Source organism: Podarcis filfolensis, assembly GCF_964270895.1.
Source record: "Podarcis filfolensis genome assembly, chromosome: 10".
Lineage (NCBI taxonomy): Eukaryota > Metazoa > Chordata > Lepidosauria > Squamata > Lacertidae > Podarcis > Podarcis filfolensis.
In genome coordinates this window covers 75,062,028-75,075,260 of record NC_139612.1, presented here as the reverse complement: position 1 = coordinate 75,075,260, position 13,233 = coordinate 75,062,028, and the positions used below count along the sequence as shown (strand labels likewise).

Sequence of the window (13,233 nt, the reverse complement as noted above, 5' to 3'; positions counted from 1 at the left end):
TGCATTAATATTTGTGGATGCAAAAAAGGCCTTTGATAACATTTCTTTGGACTTTATGTTAAAAAAATTAGAATATATGGAAGTGGGGAAAGAATTCTTTAATGGAATAAAAGCGATATATACTGAACAAAGAACGAAGCTTATTGTAAACAACATGACTACAGAAGAATTAAAAATATCAAAAGGTACGAGACAAGGATGCCCTCTCTCACCATTGTTATTCATAATGGTTCTGGAAATTTTCTTAAATTCAATAAGGAGAAATGAAGCAATAAAAGGTGTGTCAGCAGGCCGGAATGAGTATAAAGTAAAAGCCTTTGCTGATGATCTGGTAATAACAGTGGAAGAACCGCTGGAAAGTGCAAAAGTAGTTTTGGAAGAAGTTGAACAATTTGGTCAAGTGGCAGGGTTTATATTAAATAAGAAAAAAACCAAAATACTTACAAAAAATATGGAACAAGGTATGATAGAAACAATGCAACAACAAATAGGGATAGAAGTGGTGAAAAAAGTTAAATATTTGGGAATCTGGTTAACCCTTAAGAATCTTGATTTGTTTCAGAATAACTATGAGCCAGGTGGAAGGGAATAAAGAAAGATCTAGAGGTGTGGGGTCGAATGAAGTTATCTTTTTGGGGGAGAATTTCAACGATTAAGATGAGCGTGCTGCCAAAGATGTTGTTTTTGTTTCAGACAATTCCAATAATCAAGGGGACAGTGATCTTTAAAGAATGGCAAAGAGCAATTTCAAGATATATCTGGCAGGGTAAGAAGCCAAGAATTCAGTTTAAGTTATTAACGGATGCGAAAGAAAGAGGAGGCTTCGCCCTGCCAGACTTGAAATTATATTATGAAACTTCATGTCTCTGTTGGTTGAAGGAATGGATAAAGTTAAAAAAGACTGATTTGTTAGATTTAGAAGGTTTTGATAACAGATTTGGCTGGCACCCATATTTATGGTATAAGAAGAAAAAAATCCATAAAGGTTTCGAAAACCACATCTTTAGAAGATCTCTCATAGAAATATGGGAGAGGTATAAAAGTTTATTAGAACCAAGAATTCCCCACTGGCTATCTCCGTTAGAAGTTATGAGTCTTAAGAAAGTCAATTTAAGGTGGAACTGGATTACATATAAAGAATTGATAGTAAAAGAAGGAGGAAAATGGAAAATGAAACCTTATGAAGATGTGAAGGAGCATGTATATGATTGGTTGCATTATTATCAGGTTAATGAAATGTTTAAAAAGGATTTTAAAGAAAGAGGTTTTGATGAAAAAGAATCAAAATTTCAAATGGAAATAATAAATAATGAGTACAAAAATTTATCTAAAATGTATAAAATGTTGCTGGAATGGTATACAAAAGACGAGGAAGTTAAATCGGTTATGATACACTGGGCCAGAGATTTGGGTCATAATATACAGTTCAATGACTGGATAAAATTATGGAATGAAAATATAAAATTTACGGCATGCACTGCGTTAAAGGAAAATGTGATGAAAATGGTTTATAGATGGTATATTACACCCGTAAAATTGGCAAAAATGTATAAAACATGTAATAAGTGTTGGAAATGTAAAGAAAAAGAGGGAACATTTTACCATATGTGGTGGGATTGCAAGAAGGTGAAGGGTTTCTGGGAATTGATATATAATGAGTTGAAAAAGATGTTGAAATATACATTTGTTAAGAAACCAGAGGCTTTTCTTTTAGGAATAGTAGGAAATGAGATAAATAGAAAGGACTGTAAACTTTTCCAATATGCAGTAACTGCAGCAAGAATACTACTGGCTGGCCCAAAAATGGAAACAGGAACAACTACCGACGTTAGAAGAATGGAGAATGAAACTGATGGACTATGCAGAACTAGATAAACTAACGGGGAAGATCAGATATCTACGAGACCAAAAGTTTATTGAAGATTGGGGAAAATTTTCATATTATTTGAAATGTATATGTGATGAGCAAACAACGCTAGTGGGATTTCAAGAAGCTCTGTGAATGTTTGAGGAATATTGTGTAGAAGAAAAATAAGAGGGTGAAGGTATATAAATTGCAATATAAAAATTAGGAAATGTGTAATTAAAAAATTGAATAATGGATGATTGTTAGAGAGGCTGAAGGAAGTCCAAAAGAGAAAATATGTGATAAATTTTGATTGGATATTATAAATGTATGTTGGAAAATCAATAAAAAATATTTATAATAAATAAATAAATAAGTACAAAAAATATTTTCTAAAAAAACCTGAAGATTTTATTGGGATTGAAAGGGAAGGAAATTAAAAAGAAGGATAAAAATCTTTTCTTGTACGCCATGACAGCAACTAGAACTATGTTGGCCCAGAACTGGAAAACTGATACTCTACCTACAATCATGGAATGGCAGACCAAAATGATGAATTACGCAGAATTGGCTAGATTGTCGGGGAAAATACGGGACCAAGATGAAAAGAAGTTTGTTGAAAATTGGAGTAAATATTTGGTATATGTAAGAGAAAATGGTAAAACTTTAAAGACACTGGCAGGGTTGGAGTAACTCTAACGGCATAAGACAAAATAGTATTAAATAGAATACGCGATGTTATAATTATATGATACTTACCGAAGAGATGAAGGGAAGTCCGAAGCTCGGCAGAGCTTAAGGCTTAGGTGGATGAATAAATGTATAATGAGTGTATGTATTCTATTTGTATGTGTAATAATGAAAATCAGTAAAAACTGATTAAAAAAGAGAGAGAGAGATAGAGGTGGATGGAGGATTATGATGCCGAGGATGGGGAATGTCCAAAGGAACGATGAACCAGAAAAAAGGGGGACCTCTTCATGGACAGAGAGCAGCTGCCTTTCCTGTGAGGAAACAATTAATTTGGAAAGGCTGTATTCCAAGATCATGCTGCGCTATTAAAAATGAGTGAGGATTATGAAAGGTGGTGATGCATTACTATCATTTGACATCATTGCATCTTCATTTCCTAAAAACTGGGAACATGGGTAGGAGGTGGGGGAATATAGGAAATGTTGAAATAAGAAAAGCTGCTAATGGCATTTGATGTGTTCTCTTTCCCTTTCTTCTCTTCCTTGAAACCAAAATAGGATTGCCTTTCCGCCCATTCTGAAGGTGATACAGAAGACAGTCAGAATTCTGGGAGATGGGGAACCTTTCGTTTCATTAGGAATAGCCATTAAAAAGTGTGAAATGTGGAATATGCTTCACTGAATGAGCACACATATCTCACATCAATAAACTCAAACAGGGGAGAAACCATTTAAAGGTATGGAGTGTGGAAAGAGCTTCAGTCGAAGTGATGAACTTGGAATACATCAACAGACTCACACAGGGCAGAAATTATTTAAATTCAGGGAGTGTGGGAAGAACTTCAGTCATAGGGGAAACTTAACTTTACATCAACGGACTCACACAGGGGAGAACCCATTTAAATGCCTGGAGTGCGGAAAGAGTTTTAGTGAGAATGGAACACTTAGAAGACATCAACAAACTCACACAGCGGAGAAAACATTTAAATGTATCGAGCGTGGAAAGAGTTTCAATTCCAAGGCAACCCTTAGATCACATCAACAAACTCACACAGGGGAGAAACCATTTAAATGTATGGAGTGTGGAAAGAGCTTCAGTCAGAATAGATATGTTAAAATGCACCAGAGGATTCACACAGGGGAGAAACCATATAAATGTATCGAGTGTCAAAAGAGTTTTAGTGATAGTGGAAGCCTTAGAAGACATCAACGGACTCACATAGGGGAGAAACCATTTCAGTGTATGGAGTGTGAAATGAGCTTTAGTGAAAGTGGAAGCCTTAGAAGACATCAACGGACTCACACAGGGGAGAAACCATTTAAATGCATGGAATGTGGAAAGAGCTTCAGTTTCAATGCAACCCTTAGAAGACATCAACAAACTCACACAGGGGAGAAACCATTTAAATGCATGGAATGTGGAAAGAGCTTCAGTTTCAATGCAACCCTTAGAAGACATCAACTGGCTGACACAGGGGGAAAACCATTTAAATGCATTGAGTGCGGAAAGTGCTTCAGTCAGAATGGAAACCTTAAAACACATCTACAGATTCACACAGGGGAGAAACCATATAAATGTTTGGAGTGTGGAAAGAGCTTCAGTTTCAATGGAAAACTTAGAAGACATCAACAGACTCACACGGGGGAGAAACCATTTAAATGCCTGGAGTGCAGAAAGAGCTTTAGTGATAAGGCAACACTTAGAAGACATCAACGGACTCACACAGGAGAGAAACCATTTAAATGTTTGGAGTGCGGAAAGAGATTTAGTGAAAATGGAACACTTAGAACACATCAACGGACTCACACAGGGGAGAAACCATTTAAATGCCTGGAGTGCGGAAAGAGCTTCAGTCAGAATGGAAGCCTTAAAACACATCTACAGATTCACACAGGGGAGAAACCATATAAATGTTTGGAGTGTGGAAAGAGCTTCAGTTTCAATGGAAACTTTAGAACACATCAACGGACTCACACAGGGGAGAAACCATTTAAATGTATGGAGTGCGGAAAGAGCTTTAGTGATAATGGAAAACTTAGAAGACATCAACAGACTCACACAGGAGAGAAACCATTTAAATGTATGGAGTGTGGAAAGAGCTTCAGTTTCAATGCAGCCCTTCAAAGCCATCAACGGACTCACACAGGGGAGAAACCATTTAAATGTATGGAGTGTGGAAGGAGCTTCAGTCAGAGTGGACAGCTCAATATACATCAACCGATTCACACAGGGGAGAAACCATTTAAATGTTTGGAGTGCGGAAAGAGCTTTAATGATAATGGAACACTTAGAAGACATCAACGGACTCACACAGGGGAGAAACCATATAAATGCATGGAGTGCGGAAAGAGCTTCAGTCAGAATGGAAATCTTAGAAAACATCAGCAGACACACAGGGCAGAAACCATTTAAATGTATGGACTGTGGAAGCAGCTTCAGTCAGAGAGGAACCCTTGATTTATGTCAACAAACTCACACAAAAGACAAACCTTATAAATATGAGGAAAGTAGATAGAGGTTCAGTCCTAGTGGAAATTCTACATCAACAGACTTACGGACAGGAAGAACTTTAGGAGTTGAAACCCTTCAAACCATCAACAACCTCAAAGAGAAGAAGCAGTTTAAATGAAACGATTGCAAAAAGTGCTTTATTTATAAAGGAGTGTTTATCTGGATTTCTGGTGGTCAGTGAGGATTAGGGCCAGGCGATATATTGTTCCAAACTGGTTTCTAGACCACGTCATGATAACCTTTCAAAAACAATTGATACGGCAACATACCAAGAATCACAGTGTGTGTTTCTGTGATGCCCATTTGCCTGGAAGCTTTTCTTCGTGAAGCCCCTGCAGATGCCGAGTTGCTGACTTCCATCCCAGACGACAGGAAGCGACACACACACATCCATTGCCCTGTGTCGTTCCAGCCTCTTTCCTCCCTTGCTCCCTTCTGCCGGTGTGTGTGCCTGACTTAGGTATCCTGTGTGCTGTATGATTTTACTGCTGAAACTGGATTTGCTCTCAGGCGCTAAGTTTTGTGCCTCACTGGGGACCCAGTGAGAACTGTATGCTTTGAAAGCTCAGTAAACTATTACTGAAGAAGTCCTGCTGCTTCTCTGTGTGTTTTTGACCTGAGTGTGGGACTTGCTCTACACGTGGCCCCTACTCTCCTCCTGCCCTGGAGTTGCTTTACTCAAGCATGCAAGACGGGTGCGTCTGTGTGCACTCAAAAGCAAATAAAGTAGGAGTCGCCTTTCTATGAGAGTACAGTGGTACCTTGGGTTACAGACGCTTCAGGTTACAGACGCTTCAGGTTACAGACACTTCAGGTTACAGACTCTACTAACCCAGAAATAGTACTTTGGGTTAAGAACTTTGCTTCAGGATGAGAACAGAAATCGCACGGTGGCAGCAGGAGGCCCCATTAGCTAAAGTGGTGTCTAGGTTAAGAACAGTTTCAGGTCAAGAACAGACTTCCGGAAGGGATTAAGTTCTTAACCTGAGGTACCACTGTAATGTGTTTTCAACTGTTTTATTGGTTTTTTTAAATTTTGTAATCTGCTCTAGGAGATTTGGATTACAGACAGGGAACTAACAGTAATGATGATGATGATGATGATGATGATGATGAAGAAGTTATATTGCTTAACATGCCCCCTCCCCAGTCATGAATACCTGAGGGCACTCCTGGGTCCATCATCCATTGAGGCCCATGTCCAGCTCAGGCTACTTCCCCACCCCACAGACCTTTTGGGACAGAGAGGACATGGCCCTGGTCCTCCCTGCTCTGCACCAGATGGGATGGTTGCAACGCTCTCTGTGTGGAACTGCCCTTGAAGGCGACTTGGGAACTGGTCCAAAATGCAGCAGCCAGATGATTGGCTGGGCTGCCTCTCTTTATGAATGGCATTTCTCTCCCACCTCCTTGTCCAAGGAGATCAAGGTGGCATCCATGGGTCTACCCCTCCCCACTGAGTCCCCCCACAACTAACACATTGGATTCCTGTTTTAAAACAGTTGCACTGGTTGTTTCCTTTCCAGCAGGACCTCTCCTGCTCTCAATGCCTTGGCTTGTGAGACCTCCAGTGGTGCTTTCATAGAACTATAGAAGTGGATGACACCCCAAGGATCATCTAGCTCAACCCCAAGCAATCTCAGAGGCCACGCTTGCATCTGGACACACACTAAGCACTGGAGGAGAAAATGAGCACTGCAGGATCAGGCCATAGGGCTGCCCCATAGAGCAGAGGAACCCCCCCCATCGCCCTCTCCTCCTCCTCCACGGATTGGTCTCCTCCTCTTTTAAGGCCACCTTGATTGGTGGCCTCCCTGGCTCTTGTGGGAGGCAGTTCCACAGGTTTTACTCTGCCCTGCAAGAGGAAGCGCTTTCTCTTCTCTGCCCCCCTTCCTTCCTTCCTTCCTTCCTTCCTTCCTTCCTTCCTTCCTTCCTTGCACAGGTGAGTTTTTAGGGACCAGGGTAAATTTCATGTCCGAATGTTTCCATCCGCCTACAACCTCTGTTATACAAGGGGACTGATCCATACATCTGAATGGGCTTTATTTGCATGCATTTCCCCACTCCTGGATCCAAGGGGTCAGCAGTGCATCCATGCAAAGCAAGAGCAGAGCTGCCGCCCTCCTGCGACCCTCCGCGCCCTGACTTGCCCCCCTCTTGCCATGCAGCACTGGGACCCCCGCTCTCCCCATGGGCCCTATCCTGGGAGAGAGGAGACTCACCGGATCCCAGCAGGCGCCCCCAGGCAGCCTCTGCAGAGCCGAACCAACGGGACCCCCACACGCCCGACTTCTTGCAGGAAAGGGAGGGGTTAGGCTTTCGCTCTGGAGGACCCTGCCCCCCCTTTTACTTTCCTCTCTAGGAATCTAGCTCGTTTCTGTTTAACCCTTGGCAAGCCGAGCGCACCCAACTCACGCCTCTCCCTCTCTCGAGAGCCGGAGCATCGCGCACCAATAGCATCCCGAGAAGGCGGAGCAGGAGAGGTTTATGGATTACTTCCGGCAAGGGATACCTTCAGTTTTGGACAGCAGCTGAACGGCCCCCTAACAGCTGGCCCCTGAAGACGGGTCCTAAGAAATCTTCACTGGCTCCCGGTCCGTTTCCGAGCGAGCACCATTCAAAGTGCTGGCGCTGACCTTGAAAGCTCTAAATGGTCTCAGCCCAGAAGAAGGGAAGGAGCGTCTCCACGTCCATCGCTCAGCGCGGACACTGAGGTCCAGCTCCGATGGCCTTCTTGTAGCAAGGATTTTAAGGTACCTGTGACCCACTCAAATTGTGTCCAAGAATTGACAGATGCAGCAGTAGAGAAAAAGAAAGTGATATTTATTGCTAAGCAATAATTGACCCAGTGGAATCGTTTCCAGGGACTGGGCGTCTTAGCTCTAGCGCCCTGAGGCTTTATACCTGAGTACATACATCATAGATCATGACATAATCAAATACAATCGCACACGGCAGCAAAAATAAAACCAATGAGCGAATTCAAGCCTTGCCCCCTGATCATGTAAAGAGTTCCCTCCCAACTTCTGTTTTCTTCAGTCTGAACATTAGTCCGACCTTTCCCCTAATAAAAAGGAGAAAGGAACTGTATTCGGCCCTTACGCTCTCCTACGCAACATCTGCCAAACAGGGACATTTTGCGGTTAGCATCTTCCTGTTTTTAGCTGCTCAGGACCCTGTCTGGACAGGAGGAAAATGCCAGCACAGCAGATTTATTGCTTCCCCCCTTATGTTAGCGAGACATTGAAAAGAACAAGGGGAGAGAACTGGGGCAGAGTTCATTTTGGATTTTTCAAATCTAAGCATTTTGCCCTAAGCTTTGCAGAAGCCTTCATGATTCAAACATGGTTTATATAAAAAGCATTACGTATAAGGATGTATGGTTATATATGGTTATATATGGCTAACTAATTATATGGAAAGCATAAGGGTAAAATTCCTCCAGGTGGTCCTGCTTCATTCTGGCAGGTCCCTCATTGCGAGAAGTGAGGTTACAGAGGGCCTTCTCGGTTGTCATGACTGCCCTGTGGAACGCTCTCCCACCAGATGTCAAGGAGACGAACCTCCATAAACGCCTGAAAGCAGCTCCGTATCGGGAAGCTTTTAATATTTCATGTTGGGTTATCTTTTCTTCTATTCTTTGGGAAGCTGCCCAGAGTGGCTGGAGCAATCCAGTTTGATGGGTGGGGTACAAAAAAAGTTGTTGTTGTTGTTGTTGTTCGACACCCAGCTTTTGATAGGGCTGCTTCGTTCTGTGCTTTTGGACTCCTAGGTGGGCTTATGGTTCTGGTGCTTGTGGATCTCATGGGATTTAATGTCATGCCATTATAAATGCACGGGGATAAGCGCATTTACAGAGACACATTTCCACAAACCACCAAAACTCCGGCATGTAGCCGCAGGTGATACAATAGGAGCCTTTCTTCAAATGGCCTTTGCAACACAACTCACTGGGTGGTTACAAAGTAGACACATTTGCCTCTTTTCAACGTAGCCCCGTTTCCTCAATGAATCCACCCATTTCGTGATGAAATGTAACTTCTGCCAGGAAAACCTGAGCTGAAATAGGAAGGAGAGCAAAACAGCAGCCCTGTCTGACCCCAGTCACGTGGCAGGAGATTCTTCCTGAGCCCCCGCCCCCTCCGTGAGATGGGTATGACATCATGGATGATCCATATGATCCATTGATGATCCAAGCAGACTGGGCCAAAGAGCAGATCTCTAGGCCTGAATGAAACGGGTCTGCGGTGATGGATTCTGGAGTCAAGAAATGCGCCCTTTCCAGTGATCTCTCAGGCTGGCCGGGAAAAGGCAGGGAGCAGGAATCGCCAGGCATCCCGACGGACAGACTTGTAACGTTGCCCAAACACGAACTCGGAGTCTGATCTGATTTCCATGCAGAACTCATTTTGTGACTTCGCTGTTGGATTGTCGGGATCAGCCCCTCCCCCCTCTTCTGATCCCAGAAGGAAGACCGGGCGGGGGATTTCCTCTCCTCCTTCCCCCCCCCCACCCGCTCAACACTTTCCCTCCCCTCCCGGCACATCCTTCTCTCATCCCGCCCACACAATCCCAGATCCCGCCCCCAATACATTGCTCCTCCTCCTCCTCCTCCTCCTCCAATCCGGCTTCGCTCCGGAAATGAGGGGGGAGCCCCCCTCCCAACCTGCCTGCTTCTCCCGCAAGTGGAGCTTCCACTCCGGATTGCTGCTCTATCCCGTAGATCTAGGGGGGGGGCGCTTTCGGAAAGGGGAGGAGGATGGGAAGAGGAGGATCCCCGCCCAACGTGGATGTTGCAGGAAAGAAATGAGACTCGGAGCGAGGACAAAGAGGTAAAGGGGTCGCGGGGGGGGGAGGGGGAGAAAAGGACCCAGAGACCCCGCCAGCTCCCCAGAGCGCCTTTCGTGGGCCCCGTCGGCAGGGCCTGGAACCCTGCACGCCCCTTTTCTCGGCCCCTTAGGCGCCTTGACAGGGGCGGGCATGGGACCCCCACCCAGGGAGTCCCCATGAGGACCCCATCGCCCCGTGTCCCCCGCGCAGGCATCCCCGGAGCGCTGGGGGCTCCGCGCAGAGAGAGTTGGGCCACGAAAGGGTTAATCGGCACGAGGGATAGAGACCCCCGTCCCTCCCCTGCTTGTCTTGGGGGGGCGCCTCCAGCTGGAGAGATGGGGGCGCAGGGTGTGGGGTGAGCAGAGCCAAGGGAGCCTCTGGATGCAGGGTAGACTCAGGAGAGAGGGAGGGGGTCAAGGAAGTGGGGGGAGGGAGGGGAGCATCCCTGGGACAGGGAAGGGCAGCATTGGCGGGGGGGGGGGAGAGATAGGAAGGAGAGTCTGGGTAGGGCGTCTCCATCATGACGCCCACGATGAATCTCCGGAGGTGCCGCCTTGACTTCTCCCTCCTGCCAGGAATGCCCCCCCAAGGCGACCAGAGAGGGATCCCTGGAAAGTGGGGGGTCCAGTCCCCCCACCCCTTCCTTCCTGCAGTCTCCATCCTCTTCCCACCCCATAAGCCCCCATAAGCCCCTGCCCTGTCCAGACAATGATTCTGCCCAGTCCAACCACTGGTCCCCTGGAGAGGAAATCCCGAGAGGAAGAGGGGAGGGGAGAGGCCTTCTCGGAAGTGGCTCTTTGTTTCCACAATCCCACCCAGGAAGCAGCCAGAAACCTTTTCCTCTCTCTCAGCCTTCCATCTTTATTGTCTTTTCCACTTCCTGGTTCACTGAGGATGAGGATAATGTACACCTGTCCTCAGAAACGGGCGCAGAGTCCATGAAATAGAAGTTGCACCTCAAAACATTTCTGTTCCTCTTATTCTTTGTAGGCAATGTCAGAGTGACTGACAAGCTGAGATACAATCCTTCAGCATCCGACGACAACGACTACATGAATCTTCCTAGTCAAAGGACCCATTTTCATGATAGACAGTGCCTGGGGCTGGAGGCTCTACACACAGGGTTTGCCTGTGCAGGCCAAAGACTGCCAGTATTAGCACAGGTGAGGTGTGTGACCTCCCCAAATTTACAGAATGTATATGAATGAGATTTCCTGGGTGGGATTATAGTTTATGGCAACCCTGTGATTTTCTCCACCCATAACATTTTATGAGCTGATATAGCAGTATGAGCTCCAAAATAACTTTTAAAAACCCCACAAGACCATCATCATCATCATCGCATTTATACCCCCAGGCCTTAGCTTGCCTCCCCATGATCTAAAGAAAACACCAGCTTTGAATCATACAGAGTAAAACTACCAGAACCTTCTTGAACAAGTAGGTTAGGAATTATCGCTATACATTACATCTGTACTTTTCTATGCCTGAAAAATGCAACCATGACACAGTGGGAATGTTCAGGGATGCAGGAGAGGATATATTGTTTGATTATATCCTTTCCAACTTGTGCTAACAAGTTGTACAATTTAGCAGAGTAACATTCCCCTTTTTAAACTTACAGCGGATGCATTTGCTCAGGCTCGCTAAAGCCTCTAAAATAAGTTTCCTTGGTAATTTCCCCTTTAGTCCCTCATAAAAAGATAGACACGACACAGTCTTCTATAAAAGTATAAAAAGAGTTTACTCACACATTCTGTTCACAAATGGATCCCAGAAGGCAGACTTAAGTTACAAAAGTTACATACACCTGGAAACTATCCCATAAGGAGACAGCCCAAGAAAGCATCTTAGGCTAAGCAGATGTTGCTTCTTCGACGAATGTAGTCAGAGAGAGAGTGGCTGACCAGTCCTGCTCTTTTGTTACCTGGGCAGGTGAGTTCGCGCCCACCTCTAGTCACATGCAGAAGAAGTCTGTCCCAGCCTAGGAGAAACCGGAAGTTCTGACTGGCTGCTCCAGACATCCCCTTTTATTTCCACTCTAGGGATGTTGTACTTGACTGCTCTTGTGTTTCACATCCCACAGACACTTTAAAAGTCAGCACCAACAGTTTGAATTGTGCTCGGAAATGCGCTGGGAGCCAGGGGAGATACTTTAGAAATAATGTTATGTGGTCTTAGTGGCTGCTCCCAGTAACTAGTCTAGCTCCCCCATTCTGGATTAGTTATAGCTTCAGAGTCACCTTCAAAGGTAGCCCCATGTAGAGCAGCTGGCAGTACTCCAAGCAGGAGATAACCAGAGCATGCACCACTCTGGCCAGACAGTCTGCAGGCTACTTGGGTCTCATCCTGTGTACCAGATGGAGCTGCCAGACAGCTGCCCTGGACACAGAATTGATCTGCGCCTCCATGCACAGCTGGGAGTCCAAAATGACCCCCAGGCTGCACACCTGGTCCTTCAGGGGCACAGTTATCCCATCAGGACCAGGAATGCCCCCATCCTCCCCCAGGGACAGTATTTCTGTCTTGTCAGGATTCAGCCTCAATGTGTTGGCCGCCATCCATCCTCCAACCAGCTACAGACAGCCACACACGGCATTCACCATCTTCACTAGTTCCAATTTGAAAGAGAAGAAGAGCTGGGCATCATCCACATACTGGTGAACACCCAACCCAACCCCCCTGATGATCTCTCCCAGTGGCTGCATATAGATAGTAAAAAGCATAGGGGAGAGGATGGAGCCCTGGGGCACCCCACAAGTAAGCATCCAGGGGTCTGAACACCACTCTCTGGACATGGCCCAGGAGGAAGGAGGGGAACCACTGCATAACAGGGCCCCCAGCTCCCCTAGAGGGTCCAGAAGGACACCATGGCCAAAGGTCTCCAAAGCCGCTAAGAGATCCAGCAGAACCAGGAAAGAGCTTTCCTCTCAATATCTATCCCATTGGAGATAATCAGCCAGGGCAGTTCAAGTCCCATGATGAGGCCTGAGTCCCCATTGGAAGGATCAGGGTGGCAGGAGCTTTCCTGGTCCTGCACCCCCAAAAGCTTCCGCCACAATACTTTCTTTAGCTTTCAAGGGGCCACCGGATACTTTGTCTTTTCAAATACTTTTACAGGGACGTATGATGTAAACAGCACTTCTGCTTTCCTTGTTCCACATCGGAGAGACTTTGATAAACAGGTTTGAGCTCGTTTCTGCGCTTGAAACCACTGTGTTAGCAGCACTGCAAGCATAGGCAGTGTGTTTGGGGGTCCTGGGCTGTCTATACAACAAGACCCCCTTCTCAGCCTGGCTGATATGGTCCCAAGGAAAGCAGAGCAGTATGTTTGGCACCAGCTTGGCTGCAGG

The 13,233-nt window shown here is 45.5% G+C and overlaps 3 protein-coding genes across 4 annotated transcripts in view; 2 read left to right on the top strand and 1 right to left on the bottom strand.

Moving 5' to 3' along the window:
- The window catches only part of LOC310742938 (uncharacterized protein), a 47,228-nt gene extending 39,890 nt beyond the window's left edge, over positions 1 to 7,338 (bottom strand). Inside the window, exon 1 of the mRNA XM_083572821.1 lies at positions 7,273 to 7,338. The gene's annotated coding sequence lies outside the window, so the exon portion shown is untranslated. The remainder of the gene's footprint in view (positions 1 to 7,272) is intronic.
- The window catches only part of LOC310742953 (uncharacterized protein), an 84,900-nt gene that overhangs the window by 52,931 nt on the left and 18,736 nt on the right, over positions 1 to 13,233 (top strand). For both annotated transcript variants that reach the window (XM_083572904.1, XM_083572903.1), the window contains exon 6: positions 4,518 to 4,953. In XM_083572904.1, coding sequence (XP_083429030.1) covers positions 4,518 to 4,953 — 436 coding nt within the window. The remainder of the gene's footprint in view (positions 1 to 4,517; positions 4,954 to 13,233) is intronic.
- Positions 1 to 13,233, top strand: part of LOC310744070 (uncharacterized protein) — a gene marked incomplete at its 3' end in the record, with an annotated part of 35,641 nt that overhangs the window by 10,877 nt on the left and 11,531 nt on the right. The gene's annotated exons all lie outside the window — the stretch shown is intronic.